This window comes from Corythoichthys intestinalis, chromosome 16, assembly GCF_030265065.1.
Source record: "Corythoichthys intestinalis isolate RoL2023-P3 chromosome 16, ASM3026506v1, whole genome shotgun sequence".
Lineage (NCBI taxonomy): Eukaryota > Metazoa > Chordata > Actinopteri > Syngnathiformes > Syngnathidae > Corythoichthys > Corythoichthys intestinalis.
This window is the reverse complement of record NC_080410.1, coordinates 45,419,368-45,441,198: the sequence shown is the minus strand read 5'-3', so window position 1 is coordinate 45,441,198 and position 21,831 is coordinate 45,419,368. Positions and strand designations below refer to the sequence as shown.

Here is a 21,831-nt window from a genome sequence, read left to right as displayed (position 1 = left end):
ATGCTTTTATTGTGGTGGAAGCACTTTAAAGCAGGTAGAGCTCCAGACTTCTTCTTTACATCACACTTGATGGGTCGACAGGTACTTCAACGTCCCAGACATTTGTACGCTTCAAGACAGAACAAATCAACTAAACCGGGCATTCTAAGAATTGAGAACTGAGGAACTGGAAAACCTTGTTCCGTCCTGAGATTGAAATAACTTTGATGAATGAGAATATTCACAGCCTGCACAGTGGAATATTTTCTATTTTCACTTCCTGATGGTGTTCCATTTCGTTTTCCATATCATCTTCTTTGTCCATTCAGGGTAAAGACCTTCTCACCCAGAAGATTCCAGTGTGGCAGCAGGCTTGTTCAGACCCCAACAAGCTCCCTGAGAGGGCCATGCTCCTGGCCCAGCAAATGGGCTCGGCCACCCTGGGCGGCGCCAGCCCCTTGCACACTTCCAAATCTAACCTGGTCATATCTGACCCCATCCCTGGAGCTCAGCCTCTTCCCGTGCCCCCTGAGCTGGCCGTCTTCATGGGCAGCGGCCTCGGGCACCAGGCGGTGAGTTGAGTGAAAACAGATCGAGGAAAATAGTCCCGGGGTTCGATGTTTTTTCTTGTTGGTCGCAGAGGCTGATGGGCCCTGACGGAATGTCAATGGTCAACGGGACCACAGGAGTCCATGGTGAGGAATACTGGACAGATGGAGGGACTCTGTCCCAGGTCAGGCCTACGTCTCCGCAGACGCAGGCTCAGGTGCAGTCCCAGGCTCAGCCTCAGAGACAGGTCAGCGACGTGTACTCCAACACCCTACCTGTCCGCAGGCCAGGCCCCGCCAAGAACAAGAACCCCGTGGGTAAGATATCCCCTTTTAACCGGCATGACTGGCATTGAATGATCAGGTATAATGCTTTCTTGTAAGGTTGTTCCGATCATGTTTTTTTTTGCTCCCGATCCGATCCCGATCGTTTATAATATATACATTTAACATACAGTACATAAGTACTGTATTTGTTTATTATGACAATAAATCCTCAAGATGGCATTTACATTATTAACATTCTTTCTGTGAGAGGGATCAACGGATAGAAAGACTTGTAATTCTTAAAGGACAAATGTGACTTTGTATATTGTGACTAAATATTGCCATCTAGTGGATTTTTATGAGCTTTCAGTAAATGATAATTCAGCCGTTTAACTTCTGCCCAAATGCATGATGGGAAGTGCAACCATGACTGTACCTCATACCCACAGTGAAGTATGGGGGTGGGTTAGTGATGCTGTGGGGAACAGTGACCCTAAACATATGGCCAAATCTACACAGAAATGGTTCACCAGACACATAATCAAGCTCCTCCCATGGCAATCTCAGTCCCCAGACCTTGTTTTGTTGGCAAAAGGGGGTTGTACAAAGTATTAACACCAGGGGTGCTAATAATTGTGACACACATTATTTGACGTCAAATAATTTTTTCTTTATGTGGGATTTTTTCCCCACTGAATGAATGCACTTGTTTTGAAGGTTGGATTTTTCTCTTTTTTTCCATTAAGGTCCCATATTGTTTGAATAAAAAAAATATATATTAGAAGCTAAAAAACACATCTTTTTCAGGGGTGCCAATAATTATGGAGGGCACTGTATGTTGTCATGACAAGCCAATGGCAGGGGTGGGGGGTGTGATAATGGTCTCTTGTCCCCGGGCTCCTGCATGTGTGTTGACAGCCCTGACTGTACTTACCATCAATGCTGAGAGCTGGCGGACTGGACACTGTTACGCGACTTTAAAAAAAAAAAAAAACTGGAGAAAAAACAGAGGGCGTGACCTCCTAACCCGAGGAATCCTTCTACTTACAATTTGTGTGTGTGAAACTATCTGCAGTTGGGCAATGGGGATTAAATTAGTATAAAATAGCATTAAAAAGCATTGAATGACATTTGATTATACTTGTGGATACCCTGAATACATTTGATCACTTTTTGACATTTTGGGGGGAGCTAAGCTTCTCTTGCAGTCTCAGAGCAATCGCCACTGTTTGCATATTATGCTAATTAGGGTTGTTCCGACCATGTTTTTTTGCTCCCGATCCGATCCCGATCGTTTTAGTTTGAGTATCTGCCGATCCCGATATTTCCCGATCCGATTGCTTTTTTTTGCTCCCGATTCAATTCCAATCATTCCCGATAATTTTTTCCAATCATATACATTTTGGCAATGCATTAAGAAAAAAAATGAATTAAACTCGGACGAATATATACATTCAACATACAGTACATAAGTACTGTATTTGTTTATTATGACAATAAATCCTCAAGATGGCATGTACATTATTAACATTCTTTCTGTGAGAGGGATCCACGGATAGAAAGACTTGTGACTTTGTATATTGTGACTAAATATTGCCATCTAGTGTATTTGTTGAGCTTTCAGTAAATGATACTGTAGCCATGGCCAAATGCATGATGGGAAGTGGAACCATGACTGTGCGTAGTGCTACCAATTGATATATCTTCTCTGCGTTGGGAAATAACTTAAGGTGTTAAGAAAAATCAATTGCTACCTTGCTTCCCCACATTGCTTCCCATGATATTTCTAATCGTAGGGAGAGGGATCGGAAGGCTTTAGCCAATTAAAAAAAGGCTCCAAAGGCTGCCAAAATTCACTATGCGCATTATACGTGGCCTTTTATCTCTCTATATAAGTAAAACAGCACCATTACAGATTGAGCGCGACAATGCGTGAGTGAGTCGTGCAGCGCATGCATTAATTGCGTTAAATATTTTAACGTGATATTTTTTGTTTTTTTAATACCGCCATTATCGGGATAAATTTGATAACCCTACCTTAAGCCTATACTAGACTCTGGATGAGTGTAACATATTATGTATTATATATATATATATATATATATATATATATATATATACGGTATATATATATACAGTGTATATTAAAAAAAGGCATGGCCGATATTTTTTTGCCAATTCCGATACTTTGAAAATGACGTGATCGGGACATCTCTAATGCTAATCATCTCTTCCACTGGAAATTTGATTACCTCTAACCTGCGTGGCTGTGCACCTTCTACCCAGGTGAGACCCGGACCCTTCCCAGGTCCAGCTCCATGGCGGCGGGCCTGGAGAAGAACGGTCGCGCCCGCGTGCAAGCCATCTTCTCGCACGCGGCCGGCGACAACAGCACCCTGCTCAGCTTCTCCGAAGGCGACGTCATCACCCTGTTGGTGCCCGAGGCCCGCGACGGCTGGCACTACGGCGAGAATGAGAAGAACAAAATGTAAAAAGAAGACCTGCATCGTTCTAGACTAGAATTTTTAACAAGCTTTTCGTCATCAGGCGCGGCTGGTTCCCGTTCTCCTACACACGAGTGCTGCCCGAGAGCGACAGCGACAAGCTGAAAGTGAAGTAAGCAGCAACGACTCGGACGGTTCACCAGATGGAGCTAACGCTTTCCCCATTATGTATTTTACATTAAATACAGAGCAGTGTTTCATTGATGAAAATGCATATGAATAAACCTCTCATAATCCACTCATTGTTGTTTGGCGTAATTTCCCTGGTGGGTGTCTGAAGTCTGTTTCACACTGTTTTTCTTAATGTGTTACGGAATTATTAACCCTTCTGCAATTGTGTGTCTGTGTTTACCCCCTCAAAAAAGCAAAAAAAGAAACGTTTACGATTTTTTGGGCAGTGTGAAAGAGACTTGTGTGCCTTCATACCCATATCCTGCTACTCCTTTACAGAAAAGCGCTTGTCTACCAAAGCCGGTAAATTCTCAGGTCGACGTAACCCTTGCGGTTTCCGGCGGGAAGGGAATATTCCCGGCTTTTGTAGACAGTGTTTCAAAATCTTGTTCCTGCATCATTCGAACAGCTCGAATGAGAGAGCCTGGCAATTTTGTCATTGGTCTGAGGCAGTCACAATTCAGCCCGATCAACTCTGCCTAGCAACAAGCGGCCAGGAAAAGTAATCCAAGCTTTTTTTTTTTTTTTTTTCCTCCCTTTCTATTTGCTTGACGGTGTTTTTCATGTACAGTGGTACCTTGACATACACTTTGTACAATTTGGTGAACTCATAAGTCAAGGCGCCACTGTTAACTTCACTCATTTAACGTCAACCCCCAAAATATTTAACAGTGCAGTGGTTGGTGTCGTTCACGGCGACCCATCTTTTGAGGCTTTTCTCCTCCTGTCTGGCCAGCCTGCATCACGGGAAGAGTAGCAGCACGGGCAACCTCTTGGAGAGCGACCAATCCGTGCCCGTCCCCGACTACGGCCTGACCGCCCGACTGTTGGCGCAGAGTCTAGCGCAGACCCGCCCCAGGCCCTACAGCATGGCAGGCTTTGGCACTCAGGTAGGATGCGAGTCCACACAAGTTGAAGGAATCAGTCAAGTCTGTTTTACAGTCAAGTCTATGTTGCTGTGTGCTGACACCTGGTGGGAAGTTAGGGCTGAAGTCTCTTGTGTTTGTGTGTGTTTCAGCCTGCTATTGAGGATTATGATGGGCGCTTTGCCACGAGGTAGGTGTCTTTTCCAGTTTTAGCCAAAAGTCATCTTTTTCAAGGAAGGTCTAATTGCTACAGAAGATAATGAGTCTCTATTGACCTTCTACTGTAGACATAAAAATAACTGACAATAATTGGAAATGCAAACAGTTAATTGACAATTTTATTCAAAAATATTGTCTAATATTTCATTATTAAAATGTATTTTTTAAAGTAATATGTCTAATGCTTATGCCAATGTGGTATCACGATTGTTTCTTGCACATTGGTTAACAAAACAGTTATGAAACAGCATTTTACAATTTTTATGTTGGCTTAATGATTTTTTTTTTTTTTTTTAAACCAAGTCAAAAATATGTTAACGCACACTGGTAGAAGTATTTAAAAATAAAAATGTTATTGCACAAAGGTAGAAATATAGTTATAATCGTGTATACATATATGGCGGAAAACACAGACAAGGCTGAAAAAGCAGTTTCTGCTCTTGCACTCCTCTTTAAAAGAAACTACTGTTGTGTTTAATAGAACAATATGTCTATATGCTGCCATAGCAGATTCATGGCACATGAAGCCCCCGAACTATTTTTAATTTGTCCGTTTTACCCTGAAAACCCCCGTTTACAGACGACGCGCAACCGCTTTTGTTTCAACCCAGCCATAAAAGGAAGGGAAGTAATTATATTCATTATTCAAAATGTCTGTCGTTTCTAGCTTAGAATCATTCATTGATGTCTCATATTTTGTTTGAAAAAAAAAAAACTTTAAAAAATTATTCACTCACATATTTTAAACTTTTAAATAAATTATGTCACAATGAAAAAAATGGCGTCTGTAAAAAAGTCACAATCTACCTCATAACTATGGCTTAATTGTATTTTTTTTTTTTGTTACTGTTGCATTTTCTCCAATATGTTAGATGATAAATAATTGATCCAAAAAAAAAAAGTTTAAAAGGGTAAATATATCAAAAAGAAAATCTCAACCACTCCTTGTTGTCTGCGATTTCTGCGTCGCGACCCTTGTTATATCACCATGTTTCACCCATAAAATCCCCAAAAAATCCAGCTGTGGCCATTCACAGCTGTGTCTTGACACTCAGTGATACATGCTACATGGAGTATTTGGATCGAAACAAAGTAAGCACCCGATAATATCTCGTTAGTCATGGCGTCCGTAATTCTGTTCTCGCGTGCTCTCGCCTCTAGATAGGGTTTTGCTGTTTAAAAAAATTCAAAATTTTTCGTCCCCCAGAAAATTGAGATTTTAAGCTTTCCAATGATGTATCACACATGCATATCGGACAATTTTGAAAGTTGGCTAAATTTGGGGTCTCAGAGCAGAACTTCAAGTCACCTGAGTGTTTTCCGCCATATATATGTACATGTATATGGCGGAAAAGACTCCGCTCTGAGACCCCAAATTTCAAAATTGTCCGATATGCACATGTGATACGTGATTGGAAAAGAACAATTTTGAACAGGAGGGCATTTAAAAAAAATAATAATATAAATTTAAACAGCGAAACCCTAACTGGAGGTGAGAGCACGCGAGAGCAGAATTACAGACGCCATGACTTTAACGAGATATTATCGCGTACTTACCTTGTTTCGATCCAAAAACTCCATGTAGCGTGTATCACTGAGTGACAAGACACAGCTGTGAATGGCCACAAATAGATTTTGGGGGGATTTTATAGGTGAAACATGGCAATATAACAGGGGCCCCGATGCAGAAATCGCAGACATCGAGTAGTGGTCGAGATTTTCTTTTTCATATATTTACCCTTTTAAATGTTTTGTTTCAATTTTTCTTTGTTTGGATCGATTATTTATCATCTAACATATCGGGGGAAATGCGACAGTAGCAAAAAAATACAATTTAGCGGTAGTTATGAGGTAGATATCCGTGACTTTTTTACAGACGCCATTTTTTTCATTGTGACGTAATGTGTTTAAAAGTTAAAAATATGTGAGTGAATAATTTTTTCAAGTCGTTTTTGTTTTGTTTTTTAAACAAAATATTAGACATCATTTCATGATTCAAAGCTAAAAATGACAAACATTTTGTTTCATAAATATAATTACGTTTTATGGCTGGTTTGACACAAAAGCCGTTACGCGACGTCTGTAAACAGGGGTTTCCAGGGTAAAACGGACAAATTAAAAATAGTTTGGGGGCTTAATGCGCCATGAATCTGCTATGGCAGCATATAGACATATTGTTCAATCAAACGCAACAGCTCTTTTGGTTTAAAATACAGCAGTTTATTTTAAAGAGGAGTGCAACAGCAGAAACTGCTTTTTCAGTCTTGTCTGTGTTTTCCGCCATATATATATATCTGCGTGTGTGTGTATATATATGTATATAATATAGATAGTATATCAGGGCTGCACCTAATGATTATTTTATAATCGATTGAGCGGATGATTAATTGATTAATCAGGTAAACGTCCCTTTTCTTTATTACCTTCACAATTTAACTTGAAGTTATTTTAAGCATGTTGTTACAATGAAAATAAAATGGATGACTATTTCCTTCAAAAATATTTTATTACAGTTTCCAGACTTAACTGTAGTTTACAACTTTACTGTTTGAGTACATAATAGTTCCACACACACGGAATTAATAGTGTAGATAAAAGTCAGTAAATAGATAAACATAAACTTTGATATTAACAAAATATAAGAATTCAAATTCAATCATGTTGTGAATGTTGAAGCTTCAAGTCTCAAGGTTAAAGTTGAACCTCTAACCTTGAAAACATTCATTAAACCTATCAGTGCTGCCAAATTTGTAGTATATACATAGATTAGATATAGCTGTGAATCTTTAACTGTTAGTACAAAAATTAGGCATTCCATTTTTTAAATTATAAAAAATAAATTAAAAAAACTTTAAAAAATAAAGATAAATTAAAAATTTTAAATGATATTAAAAAAAAATGTCAACAAAAAATAATAAAAATAAATAAATAATAAAAATTAAAAGCAATAAAAAATTATTTTGATTAGCATTTTGAATTCCTAACTTTGTCGAACGGATCTTATCTGTCTCTTATCTGTCCTTTGTTCTTGCATTGATCACTTTATTAGTAGCTTCAATTTAAACCCCCAAAAAAGACATTGCACAGGAGTAACACTGTTCCTATGACTGTCCAGTCAGTCCTCGTGTATGTTGTATATGTTTTGAGTTGGAGGGCGAGGAGAATCTTTGCGTATCGTCCAGCTTCGGCCATCACCACTTGTCCGTTTTGTCCGCTGTCATCCTTGTATTTATTTTAAGGGCTGTGCCAGCGCTAAACTGTTTTCCCATTGACAAAAACTGTCATGAGAAAACGTGACATCCAGTCTTGACGCTGACTTGTTAAGAGGGTGTTTGGAGTTGTAGTGGCCCGCCTTCTGGTGTGTCCTGTCTGTCTGTCTGTCTGTCCGTCTCTGGCCATTTCTCTCTCTGAGTGTGTCCGACCTGGCAAGCTTCCTTCTCTCTTTGTTCCACAGTGACAGTCCTGATGGCAAATTGATTTCGACTGTGTGACAACACACATTGTGACAGACGCAGACAGCTGCGGATAGCACAGGGGCCTCCCTTCCTTCCTTCCTTCCTCTTTCCTCCCTCCCTCTCCTTCCCTCCTTCCTCCCCCCCTGTCTCTCCTCCTCCTCTCCTCCCGCCTCCGCCGGTCTCATCCCTCCTTTCTGTCCTCTCTCCCTCCCTCGCGTGCGTCCTGGGTGCTGCTCTGCTGCCGGCTGCCTGGCGGTGTCGCTGCGGGGACAGTAGCGGTTGGTGGGTGGAGGATTGCGTTGAGAGCCGGGGCGGGGCCTACCTGCTCGGCGTGCATCGATACGGACTCTGAGCAACGGCAGTCGCGGGTGGAGAGACTGCCTTTGCTCCACTGCTTCCTCTTTTATGGATTTTTCTTTTTCCCGCCCATGCATGTACCCGGTTGTCTTTTTTAGTGGCGCTAAAAACAAAAGGACATGTTCGTGTACCGTACAAGTGCCAAAAAGACTTGTGGGGTTGAGGTTCATGGCCTTTACCGTTCAAAAAAGCACACAGGCTGTGATTGGTCGCGCGTCGGTGCTTATACTTGATTCATTTTTCAGTGCGGGGAGAGAGTGAACACCCCCTCTTGGTGGCGAGGAAATGTAATTTCATGGCGTCTTGAGTTATGAGATGTGCCATTTTTTATAACTCAACTCACTTACAAACGGTATCATAATGCACATATTTGAAGACAACTGATTGAGAAATACAGGAAGGACACTAACATGCATCTATTCTTTATCATCTGGAAAGAGCAACTAATACTGCAGCAGTGTTGTTTTTGGCAGCCCTTTCGATTTTCATCTTAATTTTCGGACGAAAATACTTTTTACTCTTCGTTTCCTATTTTAGTCATTTCAAAATGTGTTTGTCTATTAGTCAATTACTCAAAGATATTTATTTTTGTAAAATTCAAAAGTAGGGTTGTTCCGATCATGTTTTTTTGCTCCCGATCTGATCCCGATCGTTTTAGTTTGAGTATCTGCCGATGCCGATATTTCCCGATCCGATTGCTTTTTTATTGCTCCCGATTCAGTTCTAATCATTCCCGATAATTTTTCCCGATCATATACATTTTGGCAATGCATTAAGAAAAAAATGAATAAAACTCGGACCAATATATACATTCAACATACAGTACATAAGTACTGTATTTGTTTATTATGACAATAAATCCTCAAGATGGCATTTACATTATTAACATTCTTTCTGTGAGAGGGATCCACGGATAGAAAGACTTGTAATTCTTAAAGGATAAATGTGACTTTGTATATAGTGACTAAATATTGCCATCTAGTGTATTTGTTGAGCTTTCAGTAAATGATACTGTAGCCATTTAATTTCTGCCCAAATGCGTGATGGGAAGTGCAACCATGACTGTGCGTCGTGGTACCAATTGATATATCTTCTCTGCGTTGGGAAATAACATAGGGTGTTAAGAAAAAGATCAATTACTACCTTCCCCACATTGCTTCCCACGATTATTCAAATCGTTGGGAGAGGGATTGTAAGGCTTTAGCCATTTAAAAAAAGGCTCCAAAGGCTGCCAAAACTCACTCTTCTCATTTTACGCTGCCCTTTAGCTCTATATACTGTATGGGTAAAACAGCGCCATTATAGATTGAACGCGACAATGTGTGAGTTGGTCATGCAGTGCTTGCGTTAATTGCGTTAAATATTGTAACGTGATAAATGTAAAAAATATTAATTCGCACCAGGTAGTTTCTCATGCGCACTAGATAGTTACTAGTTACTAGTGTGCACCACATATTATCTGGTGCACACCAGATAATTTCTAGTGAGCGGCACATTTTGTCTGGTGTGCACCAGATTATTTATCTGATTATTATCAAGCAAATCAGCTTATTTCTGGTGCGTACCAGATAGTTTCTCATGCGCACCAGATAGTTTATAGTGTGCACCATATACTATCTGATGCGCACCAGATGATTTCTAGTGGGCGCCACATATTATCTATTGCGCACCAGATGGTTTGTCGTGCGCACCAGATAGTTTCTAGTGAGCCCCACGTACTATCTGGTGTGCACCAGCTTGTTTGTGGTGTGCACCAGATAATTTCTAGTGCGCATCACATATTATCTGGTGCACACCACATTGTTTCTCGGTCGCACCAGTTTCTCACTGCACTAAATAGATTGTTTCTCGTGCGCACCAGACCATTTCTAGTGAGCGCCACATGTTGTCTGTTGCGCACCAGATTGTTTATCTTGCGAACCAGATAGTTTCTAGTGAGCCCCACATACTATCTGATGCGTACCAGATCATTTCTAGTGAGCGCCACATAATGTCTGGTGCGCACCAGATTGTTTAGCGAACGCACCAAATAGTTTCTAGTAAGCCCCACATACTATTTGGTGCGCACCAGAAAATTTCTAGTACGTACCACATATTATCTGGTGCGCACCACATTGTTTTTCTCGTGCGCAACAGATAATCTCTAAGGAGCCCCACATACTATCTGGGGTGCAACAGATTGTTTCTGGCGCACACCAGATAATTTCTAGTGATCGCCACATGTTGTTTGGTGCACATCAGATTGTTTCTCATGCGCACCAGATAGTTTCTAGTGTGCACCACATACTATCTGGTGCGCACCAGATGGTTAAGATTTATTTCTGTTGATGTCCCTTAAGTGGTTCCGTAAGTTTGAAGCACGACGTAGTGAGGGATAACTGTATATTCAATTAATTAAACCCACCTGGACACCACAAACTTAGTCTAAAAAAAAAAAAAAAAAAAAGTCCAAGAGTTTAAGAGGAGGCTCGCCATGCTAAATGCTAAAGCTAAGGCAAACGCGAATACTATGCTAACGCTACAAGTTACATTTGGTATGTGATTATCCCTCAGCACAGACCTTTGAAAGCTAAAGCACCATTGAAAATCTTTGCCAAGATAAAACAAATCTTACCATGTGTTTCAAAACAAGGAAGATGGCGCGTAGTCGAGCTTCATGCACATCCTAACACCGGTGAGGATAATGCCGGGCGCAGCACATCTCACATGAGTGACACTGCTACGATGCAGGCTGACGTACTCCACGTACAATATGAAAATGTCACTCATTCTGAACAGATGACAGAAACTGTCGCATTTTCGTCTCGTCATCGTCCCGACAGACGAAAACTGGCATTCGTCTCGTTATATTTTAGTCTCGCAAGCAGAGGTGTCACGTCCCAATAGGCAAACCAGGCAATTGCCTAGGGCCCCCAGCCAGCAGGGACCCCCAGAGGGCCAACAGATTTAGCACACGCAGCTTTATTGCACTGTAGCAGCAACAAGTGTAGGGAGTATTTCAATACCATGGAATCATTTGGAAGATTATCTAACGATGCTGTTATCAATTCCAATCAGCACTAACCATGTCAAGTAGATTATACATGTTTAAGAAAGTCCAATCAGCTATTATTACCACATGATTGTTTAAAGAGTGACTCACCAAGTACTCTCTGGAAAGTCCTTGCTGAGTTGTTTTACATTGATTTTCACAGGCCAGCTCATTATTCATGTGACTACTTAAAGAAATGGTGATTTTTTTTTTTTCCCCCAAAAAAAGTCTATTAATGGGTCTATCATATTCCTCTTCGAATACTTTATAATAAAAATATAACACATATGCATCTAAAATAATCCTAAACAATTTTATTAGCAATTATAATACTCCTTTTAGTAAGGTTCCTTGGTTGTGCGTACGTTCCCATAGCAACCAGTCCTGTTATTGTCCTATACGTCACAAGCGTTGCGTATTCTGGGAGCGAGAATAGGCGTAAGGTCCGCATTTCGAGCAGAGTCCCCCTTACTTGCACACACTCGAAGGGCCCCATGTTGCTTGTTGCCTGGGGCCCCCGGGGACCTTTGCTACGCCTCTGCTCGCAAGCCACGTTTTTTGATAGTCATCGTCACATTATGGTCATGAAAAAAAATTACTCGTCGATGTAATATTTTCGTTATCTTCATTGTTGACGAAAACAACACTGCATCACTCTAACAAACCAAAACATTTTTTTAACGAAACATTTATTCATCGATATAACTTAAGTTTTAATTCATTGGCTGTCATTGACGACGGCCTATTTTGTCAGAACATTTTAATGCATCAACAAAATAATTGCAAAGATTTTTTTTTTTTTTTTGTATTATAAAGATGTTAAAGTGAGGGGCGACTTATCAGAGGGGTGTGTTCACGTAATATGTCGGCTATTTTTCCTGTTTTGGTTGGTTGGGAGGTGCGTCCAATGCCTTACACACTGCTTTTGCCCCACCCCCTACCCTATGAAAGACGTACGTTATGTGCAGGCATATCTATATCTAATCTATTGCTATATATGACTTGTTCTGTCCGTCCACCGAATTGCACTGTACTTTTATTTGATTGACCGCCGCGACACGAAATTTGGTCTTCTTTGTGCAAATCCAGCGCCTTGGATAACGCTGTTGAAAATGAGCAGCCATGTTCTTGATTTCCTTCGCAGCTCCTTTTTCTGATTGTGGCTCTGTAGTTTCTTTTCTTCCAAACAATTGTTGTCCTTGTACGAAAAGACTGACTAGTTGTTTTATCTTATGCATGCCGTGGAGGGATATTAAAAAAAAAAAAAAAATGTGATAAAAAAAAAAAAAAAGACCCTGAATGTATGGTGACTTTTTACGAAAGGTATTCTAAATAAAACATATCTCTATATATTAATAAATCGTCTGGTGTGGCAGAAAATTTTTTCTTTGCACGTGTCGCCGAACTCGATTTGCAACTCTGTTGAACTCCAGTGATCCCAGCATGTTTTTGTGCTATTGGACTTTTGCAAATTCTTATGTGTATGTTGTGTAAGGTGTGATTGGTGTCCACGCTTGAACTCGAAAGTATTTTGTCGTGTTTTCCAACTTCCAAACACCTTCCTTTTGAAGAGAACGTCGACTGTGGCATGTCGAGCATGAACGTGTTGCACTTTTTTGTTCCGTTGTCTTGTTCCGTTTGAGCGTTACAGTGCAAGCTCTCGGCGATTTGTTCCACTGTCAAACGTCAAAAAAAAAAAAAAACATTTTCTGGCATTGATAAATAGGGGTGTGACAATATTTTGAAAAGACGATATATCATGATACTTTGTAGCTCAAAAGGTTTATCGTTATGCTCCCACCTAGAATTGGTGTCACTTTTTAAAATAAAAAAGGTAAAGCTAACAAAATCTATTACAATAGAGTCTATGTTAACTCACTGGCTGCCATTTTGGGTGCAAGACGTATAAATGATTTTGACTGGATTGGCACTGAAACTTGATTATTCAATGTATTTTGCTGGCAATGGCTCTGAATGAGTTAAAAAGAAAAAAAAAACATTTTTGACTTTCAAAATTTTTCTCAGCAACCATCCTGAATTAGTCTTAATTTCTGGTGAATTGCCGACACCACTCTGCATCACGTACTATTGCAATTTTGTATCTAATATAAGTAATTTGGTTAAAGCGTCTTAGAAACCAGCTATTTGTTAGATTGAATCTGTTTTCTCAAGGGACATGATGCGGCTGTTTACAAAAACCAAGCTCAAATATGACTCTTGGATGCAAGTATTGAAGTGAAAGTTTATTAGGTGAGTGTATTCATCAATATTTGGGAACAATAGGACGAAAACAATTGGAAATATTTACAGACAATTGCACAAGTTATTATGATCCAAGTCAAAAGTAAGTCCCGAGTCTTACCTGTTGTGGGGAAGTTGAGTCGAGTCAAGAGGATATGCCGAGTCGAGTCGGTTATTCCGAGCCAAGAAGTTATGTCGATTTGGTTATTTCGATTCGGTTATGTCGAGTCAAGTCGGTTATGTCGATTCCGTTATGTCGAGTCGAGTCGGTTATGTTGAGTGGATTCGTTTATGTCGAGTCGATTCAGTTATGTCGAGTCGAGAGGTTATGTCGAGTCGAGTCGGTTATGTCAAGTTGAGTCTGTTATGTCATGTCGGGTCTGCCGAGTCAAGTCAAAGGATATGCCGAGCCGAGTCGCGAGGTTATGTCGAGCCGAGTTGCGAGGTTATGTCGAGCCGAGTTGCGAGGTTATGTCGAGCCGAGTCGTGAGGTTATGTCGAGCCGAGTCGCGAGGTTATGCCGAGTCAAGCCGGCGGGAGGTTATGTCGAGCCTAGAGGTTATGTTAATTCGTTTATGTCGAGTTGAGTTGGTTGTGTCGAGTCGGTTGTGTCGAGTCGTGTCTGTTATGTCGAGTCAGTTATGTTGAATCGAGTCGATTGTGCTGAGTCACGAGGTTATGTCGAATCGGCATTGTCGAGTCGCAAGATTCTGTCAAGCCGAGAGGTTATGTCGAGTCAGTTATGTCGAGTTGAGTCTGTTATGTCGTGTCGGGTTTGCCAAGTCGAGTCAAGAGGATATATCGCGTCGAGTCAAGAGGATATGCCGAGTCGAGTCAAGAGGATAGGCCGAGCCGAGTCAAGAGCATATGCCGATTTGAGTCGCGAGGTTATGCCGAGTCAAGTCGCGAGGTTTTGTTGACCCGAGTCGCGAGGTTATGCCGAGTCGAGCCGGCAGGAGGTTATGTCGAGCCTAGAGGTTATGTTGATTCGGTTGTGTCGAGTCGGTTGGTTGTGTCGAGTCAGTAATGTTGAGTCGAGTCAGTAATGGTGAATCGAGTCAGTAATGGTGAATCGAGTCAGTAATGTTGAATCGAGTCGGTTGTGTCGAGTCAGTAATGTTGAATCGAGTCGGTTGTGTCGAGTCGAGTCGGTTGTGTCGAGTCAGTAATGTTGAATCGAGTTGGTTGTGCCGATTTGAGTCGCGAGGTTATGTCAAGCCGAGAGGTTATGTCGAGTCGAGTCAGTTATGTCGAGTTGAGTCTGTTATGTCGTGTCCGGTTTGCCAAGTCGAGTCAAGAGGATATGTCGCGTCGAATCAAGAGGATATGTCGCGTCGAATCAAGAGGATATGTCGCGTCGAGTCAAGAGGATATGCCGAGCCGAGTCAAGAGGACATGCCGATTTGAGTCGCGAGGTTATGTCGAGTCGAGTCGCGAGGTTATGCCGAGTCAAGCCGGCGGGAGGTTATGTCGAGCCTAGAGGTTATGTTGATTCGGTTATGTCGAGTCGAGTCGGCTGTGTCGAGTCGTGTCGGTTATGTCGAGTCAGTAATGTTGAATCGAGTCGGTTTTGCTGAGTCGCGAGGTTATGCCGAATCGGTTATGCCGAATCGGTTATGCCGAGTCGAGTCGGTTATGCCGAGTCGAGTCGAGTCGCGAGGTTAGTCAAGGCCTTCACCATTGTTCTCAAGACCACCCACAAACCACCCAGGTTTATGAGGAAAACCTTACTGTCAATGTAAGTCAACTTAAAATCAAATAAAACTATGCAGTATAGTCATCAGAAAATAAACCAGCATTAAGGTGCTCCAAGCGAATCACTGTCAGGTAGGAATCAATCTACGATCAAGTTTTTCTAGTCAGCTTGTCGAGTCTTAGTTCACTGTCTCACGAGTTGAGTCGAGTCTCTGACCCTCCCAGCTCAAGTGAGTCAGGTCCGAGTGTGTTTTTTTTTTTCAAGTCATAGTCGAGTTGCGATTCATCCAATATGCGACTCAGGTCAACTCAAGTCCAATTGTCTGAATATTTATTCGTTGCATTGAGGTGTCATTTCTCATTTTCTCCTTTTGCAAGAAGCCTCTACTTTCAATTGACTGTAAAACGTGTTATTTTAACCTGGCAGTAGTACAGTTTGACACTGGAACAGCTTTTTTCTTGAAAAACCCTTAGTTGTTGCACTGTGTCGTTCATATGATCATTGTTTAGTATGTTAACTAACCAACATTGTGGTTATTACTAAACGTGCGCTAATGCATGATGCGCGAGGTGAAACATTCCAACGATCAGGTTGTGTTTACCTTCCAGTTTGGGTCCAGAGTTGTCCCGGTTCTGAGGGAACAGGACTGCCGTAAGTCCAACGCCTCGCCGCCAGCTTTTTCCATTGCTTGGCTACAGTAGAATGCCGCATTTTTATTTGTATTTTTTTCCGTCCGGTTTTAGTTTTTTTTTGTTTGTTTTTTTTTTCTCAATCCTGCATGCATGCTCGGTGCTCCGTGCTTGCAACATGTGTAGAATGCTCGGGAGGTCACGTGGTGGTTTAGGTGTGCGACTGCCGCGTAGGACGGGTTGATGTTTGAATCTTTTAACCTAATTGTTCGTATTCCTTGCCCTCCCCCGCCCTTTGGTTTTTCCACAGTGACCGCTCCATGGAGGTCTACCTCCGGCCCACCTTCACTGACGACCGGTCTGCCACCATCTTCTACTAATGGCGCAGTGCCACTTTTCGGCCACTAGAGAGCACATTTTTGTACAGAAACAAGAGGGAAAGGCCAAAGTTGTTCCTTTACTTTTATCTTAAGTTGAACCGTTAATTTGAGGACGTGCAGCACAGAAAGTTAAAATAAAAAAAAAAAAAAATCAATATGATGACAAAAATGAATTTAACCCTTTCAAGGACACTGCTATTAATGACCTTTAATCCTTAATTGGGCAGGTTATTTTTTATTTTTCAATTATTGTTTTATAATTATGAAAGAAATGTATAAATTGATAATTATTACAGCCCCAAATAAAACTTAAGTTGATTTTTTTTGGGGTTTGTTGTAATAGGAGTTAACTAATTGCATGCCACTGATGGAATGCTGATATTTTGCAACTTAATGTTCATATTTCTGTGCTATTGACGGCGTGAGATGTTCACTCCATTTTGACGTTTGAACGTTCATTCGCCCCTCCCAGTCAAAATGGATTGGATACCTCATGGCGTAAATGGCAGCCAGTAAATTAAATGAGTGCCCTGTAAGGGTTAAAAAAATTGTGCATGAAAGGGTTAGAGCATTTTTTCCTTATAATATTGATGAGGAATAAGACTTTATTCTTGTAAGACAGTGATTTATATCAAGACATGAGTTGAATGCATTTTTTTCTCTACTTTCTCGTCAGCTTGATCCGTTAATTTGGTGATGTAAATAAATACAAGATAAATATAGAACAAAAAGTGGTCATATTTTGAGAATAAATGTCATCGTTGTTAATATTTTGGCAAAAAAACGTTTTCTCTATAATATTAAGATTTGCATTGATAGTGTCGCGCCTTGAAAAAGTTGCCATTTTATGACAATAATGTTAAAATGTAATGTTATATACAATAACTGTAATGTTACATGGTCATTTCAAAATCAATTCCAAATCCATAAAAAAACATTAAAAATAACCAACAGCAACCAAAAACTCTTATTCTACTGTATTGTCGGACTTTAAGTCACCGTTTTTTTTCCATAATTTAAATTTATACTCTGGACCGACTTCTGTGTGAAAATATTAACACATTATTATATAATTTAACATGTTATTTTCGCACTAAACCTCAAGAGGGCGCTCAAGGCCTGTGTTTCATCATTGGTGGTAACTTAAAAAAAAACAAATAAAAACAACTCAATCTACTCAAGTAAAAGTAAAAAGTATGGCGTGATAAACTACTCTAAAAAGTAAATTTTTCTCAACAGCTTACTCAAGTAAATACAACTCGTTACTATCCACCTCTGACCATACACTTATTTAGCCTTTTGTTCTCTATTTTAAATGTTCTTGGTGTTGGATTTTTTTTTTTCAAATTTCCCACAAAAATTCGACTTCTACTCTAGTGCGAGTTAATATACTGTATATACGTTTCTTTTCCTCTTAATTGTGCATTTTTTGGCCAGTGCGACTTATACTCAGCTGCGAATTAGGCCTATAGTCCGAAAAATATTGTATATTCTAAAGAAATAATAACTATTTTTTTAACACCCCAAAACAACACCTTATTCTCATGTTATCAACAATTTGCATCCCTGACACTGTCAAATCTTATTCATGACATTAAAAGGTCAGCGACGGTTAAGGCTGATTGATTATATCATATCGTATTGAATAACGCTATTACTCATGGTACGGTATCCATACTGTTGCTGTTTGACCTTAGAATAGGCGTGTGCAATTCTTACTGAGTAGCCATGACACAGGACCATTTTTGTGAAGAATGTTAAAAAACGTGTTCCCAACTGTGTTTAATTAGGGAAAAAACACCTCAATGAAGTTGGCCCCCCATCAGACACAAATTTATATAAAGTTGATGTCAATCAATTTTGGTTGTTTTTGCTCTAAGAAGTTTCGTTTGTGCTGCTAACACACAAATTAGGGAGGCTGGGGGAGCGCTACTTTGCGGTTTTTCACTTATCGTGGCGGGTTCTGGTCCCCGTTAACCGCGAAAAATGAGGGATCGCTTTATTTCAATGCATTTGTGTTCAGGCTGGGATACCCCTCATACATTCCAGATATGAAAAACACTGAACCTTGTATCAGGGAGTTTTTCGTCATTTATTGAATTTGGCATGTTGCCCAAAAAAATGGCGATGAATGGTGAATGAAAACTCAGTATTATGAAAACTTAAGACAGGGGTGTGAAACCGGTCCTTAAAGGGCCACAGTGGGTGCTGGAGTTCATTCCAGCCAAACGAGACGAACACCTTTTCACCAATCTGGGGTCTTACAAGTGTGATCAGTCGATTGCAGTCAGGTGCTGCTTGTTTTCGCACAAACCTCATTGGTTGAACTGTCTGTGCTCAATCTGTATGAACAGATTCCAAATGTGGAATCGGTTTGACATCCCTGACTTAAGATCTCATATGTCTCATGAACAGTCTCACCAATTTTGAGGAGGATCCAACTAATGACGCGTCAAATTTTACGTTAGATGTTGAAAGAATCGAATGTGATCGGACGTCGAAGTACCACTGTATCTTAAAAACGATAGCAGCTCAAAAGTAGGACAAACAATTGACCTCATTTTTATATAAATTTGCGTCTAAGAATTGCAGAACACCGGTAGTATTCGTCTAGTGACAGTGACAAACTACGTCAACATCCAGAGCGTCCATTGAGCGCATAAAACATGGTGCTTTCTTTAGGTCAAAACATCTTCTGAATATTAGATTTTTAAATCAGTGGCAATATTTTGTGTTTCTTATAACATATTTTAGGAAAGGAGAACAATTGTTGCTTTTTAAAGGTCTGTGTGCCTTTTGGCCATTCGTTTTTTGTTTTTTTTTCGTCTGCAGGTAGTCCCCGGGTTACAATCGAGTTCCGTTCCTACGCTGGTGACTTAAACCGAATTTCCTCATAAGTCAGAATTAGCCCTTTTAGTACCGCTACACCAGTGGTTCTTAACCTTGGTTTGATCGAACCCCAGGGGTTAGGTGAGTAAGTCTTAGGCAGGGTTCACTAAATCCTGACTTAAGATCTCATATGTCTCATGGACAGTCTCACCAATTTTGAGGAGGATCCAACTCATGACGCGTCAAATTTTACGTCAGATGTCGAAAGGATCGTATGTGATCGGACATCGACGTACCAATATATCTTAAAAACGATGGCAGCACAAAAAATTGACCTCATTTTTATGTAAATTTGTGTCTGATGGGTGGCCAGCTTCATGGAGGAGGAAAAAAAACACAACTTGTTGTACTTAATTTGCAATAGTTTAGTTTCATATCCAGATTATTGTGGGGATTGTGCCTTCCACTTTATTTTTCTTAGGTTTTTTTTTTTTTTTTTTTTTTTTTTTTTTACTATTGTTGCTTTTTAAGTAAAGCTTACTTTTTGCAGTTCCACCAAGATATGACTTTACAATAACTCTCCTTTTCTCTTTTTAATATCAATGTCTAATCTGCCGGATAGAAAAGTGAGATGAATTTTCAGCGCATACATAAAGGAATTCTTTTTATCATTAGCATTCTTATTAGCTTTGAGGGAGAGGTAGATAATCTGATAAGACGCAGTATTAATATAGCTTTTGGTCGTTCTCAGTATTACTCGCTCATTAGGGATGTGAAACGGAAAGGTAGGTAAGAAAAAGTAGGAATCGAGTTACCGAACGAATATTATGAAAGATGCTGTAAAGAACTGATGATGAGAGTGCTTTATACTGAGGGCTTTACGAATCATGCTTTTATTTTCATTCGGGAATAAGTTTCAAGTACAATTGTTGTTTCTGTTTTTCTTTTTTACTTTTATATAGCTTTCATTTTGTTCATTTTCCACTTTTTTTGGTTTGTATGATACACATTCTGTACAGAAAACATAAATTATCAAAATAAATCCCTGTGGACACACCTTATGCAAATATTCTTCTTTTTTCCACATCATGACTTCAACTTTTTGTTTCATCACGTGGCTGAAATTTCACGAGAAATAATCGGACGCAAAACAGGAGGAAGTATTTGAGTGTATTGTACAACAGCAATGAGTGATTTTAAATCACCCGCCTTTGTCCAGACAACATTAACCAATGAAATGGATGCTACATATTAACGTAACATTCGTACTATAGGCAACACGTCATACTTTTGAACGTCTCGCTTGTGTCAGCACGATGGCACCGTAAGTAGGGGTGTGACAATATATCAAAAAGGTGATATATCACGATACTTGGTAGCCTAAAAAAAGGTTATCGATATTAGAGGTTGACCGATATACGGGCCGATATATGGACTCTCTTCCAACATCGGATGATTAGTCCCTCCCATTAAAATGCTGATTAAAAAAGGATTTTGATCAGGCATCTGTGTGGGCAACTGTGACGGTAGAACCCCGGAAGGACCCTGCAGCAGCTTGAAGGCAGGCTACTACAGGAAGCTTCAGGCTTGCCTGTTTTGTAAATACAGTATTGTTAAGTTTTTTTTTTTATCTTGCATGAGAGAATATGCAATGTAGCCTTTAGCCTTTTAGGTGTTTACTGAGTGATCCATACACTCTAACTCGGAGCATGAGCGTTAGCTTTAGCATGGCGAGCATTGTTTACATCTCGTTGTGATGTCCTGGTTGGTTTAATTATTTGAAAATAATGTACTGTTCTCGCTGAGTGTGTATAATCACTAAAAGAAGTACTACGTTGGTTGGTTTGGTAGCACAAGACCGAATGATTCCTTTATGTCTCAGGTCATCATTGTAAATTTGAAGCAGTTTTTTTTTTTTTCTAAAAGGGAACCACGGATAAAAAGACTTGTGGTTCTTAAAAGATAAACCTTATTATGAGTTAAAATTTATATTAAACCCCTCGATGCTTTCGTTTTTATACAATTTGTAAAATTAGCTGTTTGAACTTCTCCCTTCTGAGAGACGCTAAAGGTGTTTAAAAGCAAGAACAAACAGACTGAGGAACAGTTTCTTTGCTAAAGCCATCTCCACCCTGAACAGCCATATGTAACACCACATCATCCAATGTCCAGTATTATTTTACATGCAATATAGCCTACTATGTGCAATACTTACTAAGTGCATTATTCAATGCCTCACTGTCAACTTCTGCTACTTAAATTCTATTCACACATATTCGATGTGCAATACATTATTTACGTGCAATATTAATGTGCAATACTCAATGCCTCAGTCAACTTCTGCTACTTAACTTCGATTCACACATATTCGATGTGCAATACTTATTTACGTGCAATATTAATGTGCAAAATTCAATGCCTTCACTGTCAACTGCTGCTACAATTATTTCCACTGCCTGAACGCTATTCTATTCTATTCTATTCTAGTTCGCCATTGTTGTTGACGTCGCAGGGTGGTGACGTCACTGGGTTAGGCTGGCGGCCTTCCAGAGTATGAGTCTAGTGATGTAAACATGTAATCTGTTTAGCCCTTTCAATTTGAACACGAGAGAAACTTTAATACAATATGACAGCACTGACGATATTTCAATAAACAAGC

General features: G+C 40.0%; 1 protein-coding gene across 6 annotated transcripts in view; it reads left to right on the top strand.

Annotated features, from left to right (window-relative positions):
- baiap2a (BAR/IMD domain containing adaptor protein 2a) overlaps positions 1-20,722 on the top strand; it is a 200,922-nt gene extending 180,200 nt beyond the window's left edge. Inside the window, exons 9-16 of one of the 6 annotated variants that reach the window (XM_057817141.1) lie at positions 309-551; positions 620-845; positions 3,081-3,282; positions 3,342-3,410; positions 4,206-4,359; positions 4,488-4,525; positions 15,943-15,985; positions 16,274-20,695. In XM_057817141.1, coding sequence (XP_057673124.1) covers positions 309-551; positions 620-845; positions 3,081-3,282; positions 3,342-3,410; positions 4,206-4,359; positions 4,488-4,525; positions 15,943-15,970 — 960 coding nt within the window. In that variant the 3' untranslated portion in view covers positions 15,971-15,985; positions 16,274-20,695. Of the gene's footprint in view, positions 1-308; positions 552-619; positions 846-3,080; positions 3,283-3,341; positions 3,411-4,205; positions 4,360-4,487; positions 4,526-8,008 lie in introns of all 6 variants that reach the window. The other 5 variants (XM_057817139.1, XM_057817137.1, XM_057817136.1 and 2 more) reach the window with 5 other exon arrangements.
- The last annotated feature ends 1,109 nt before the right edge of the window (positions 20,723-21,831 follow it).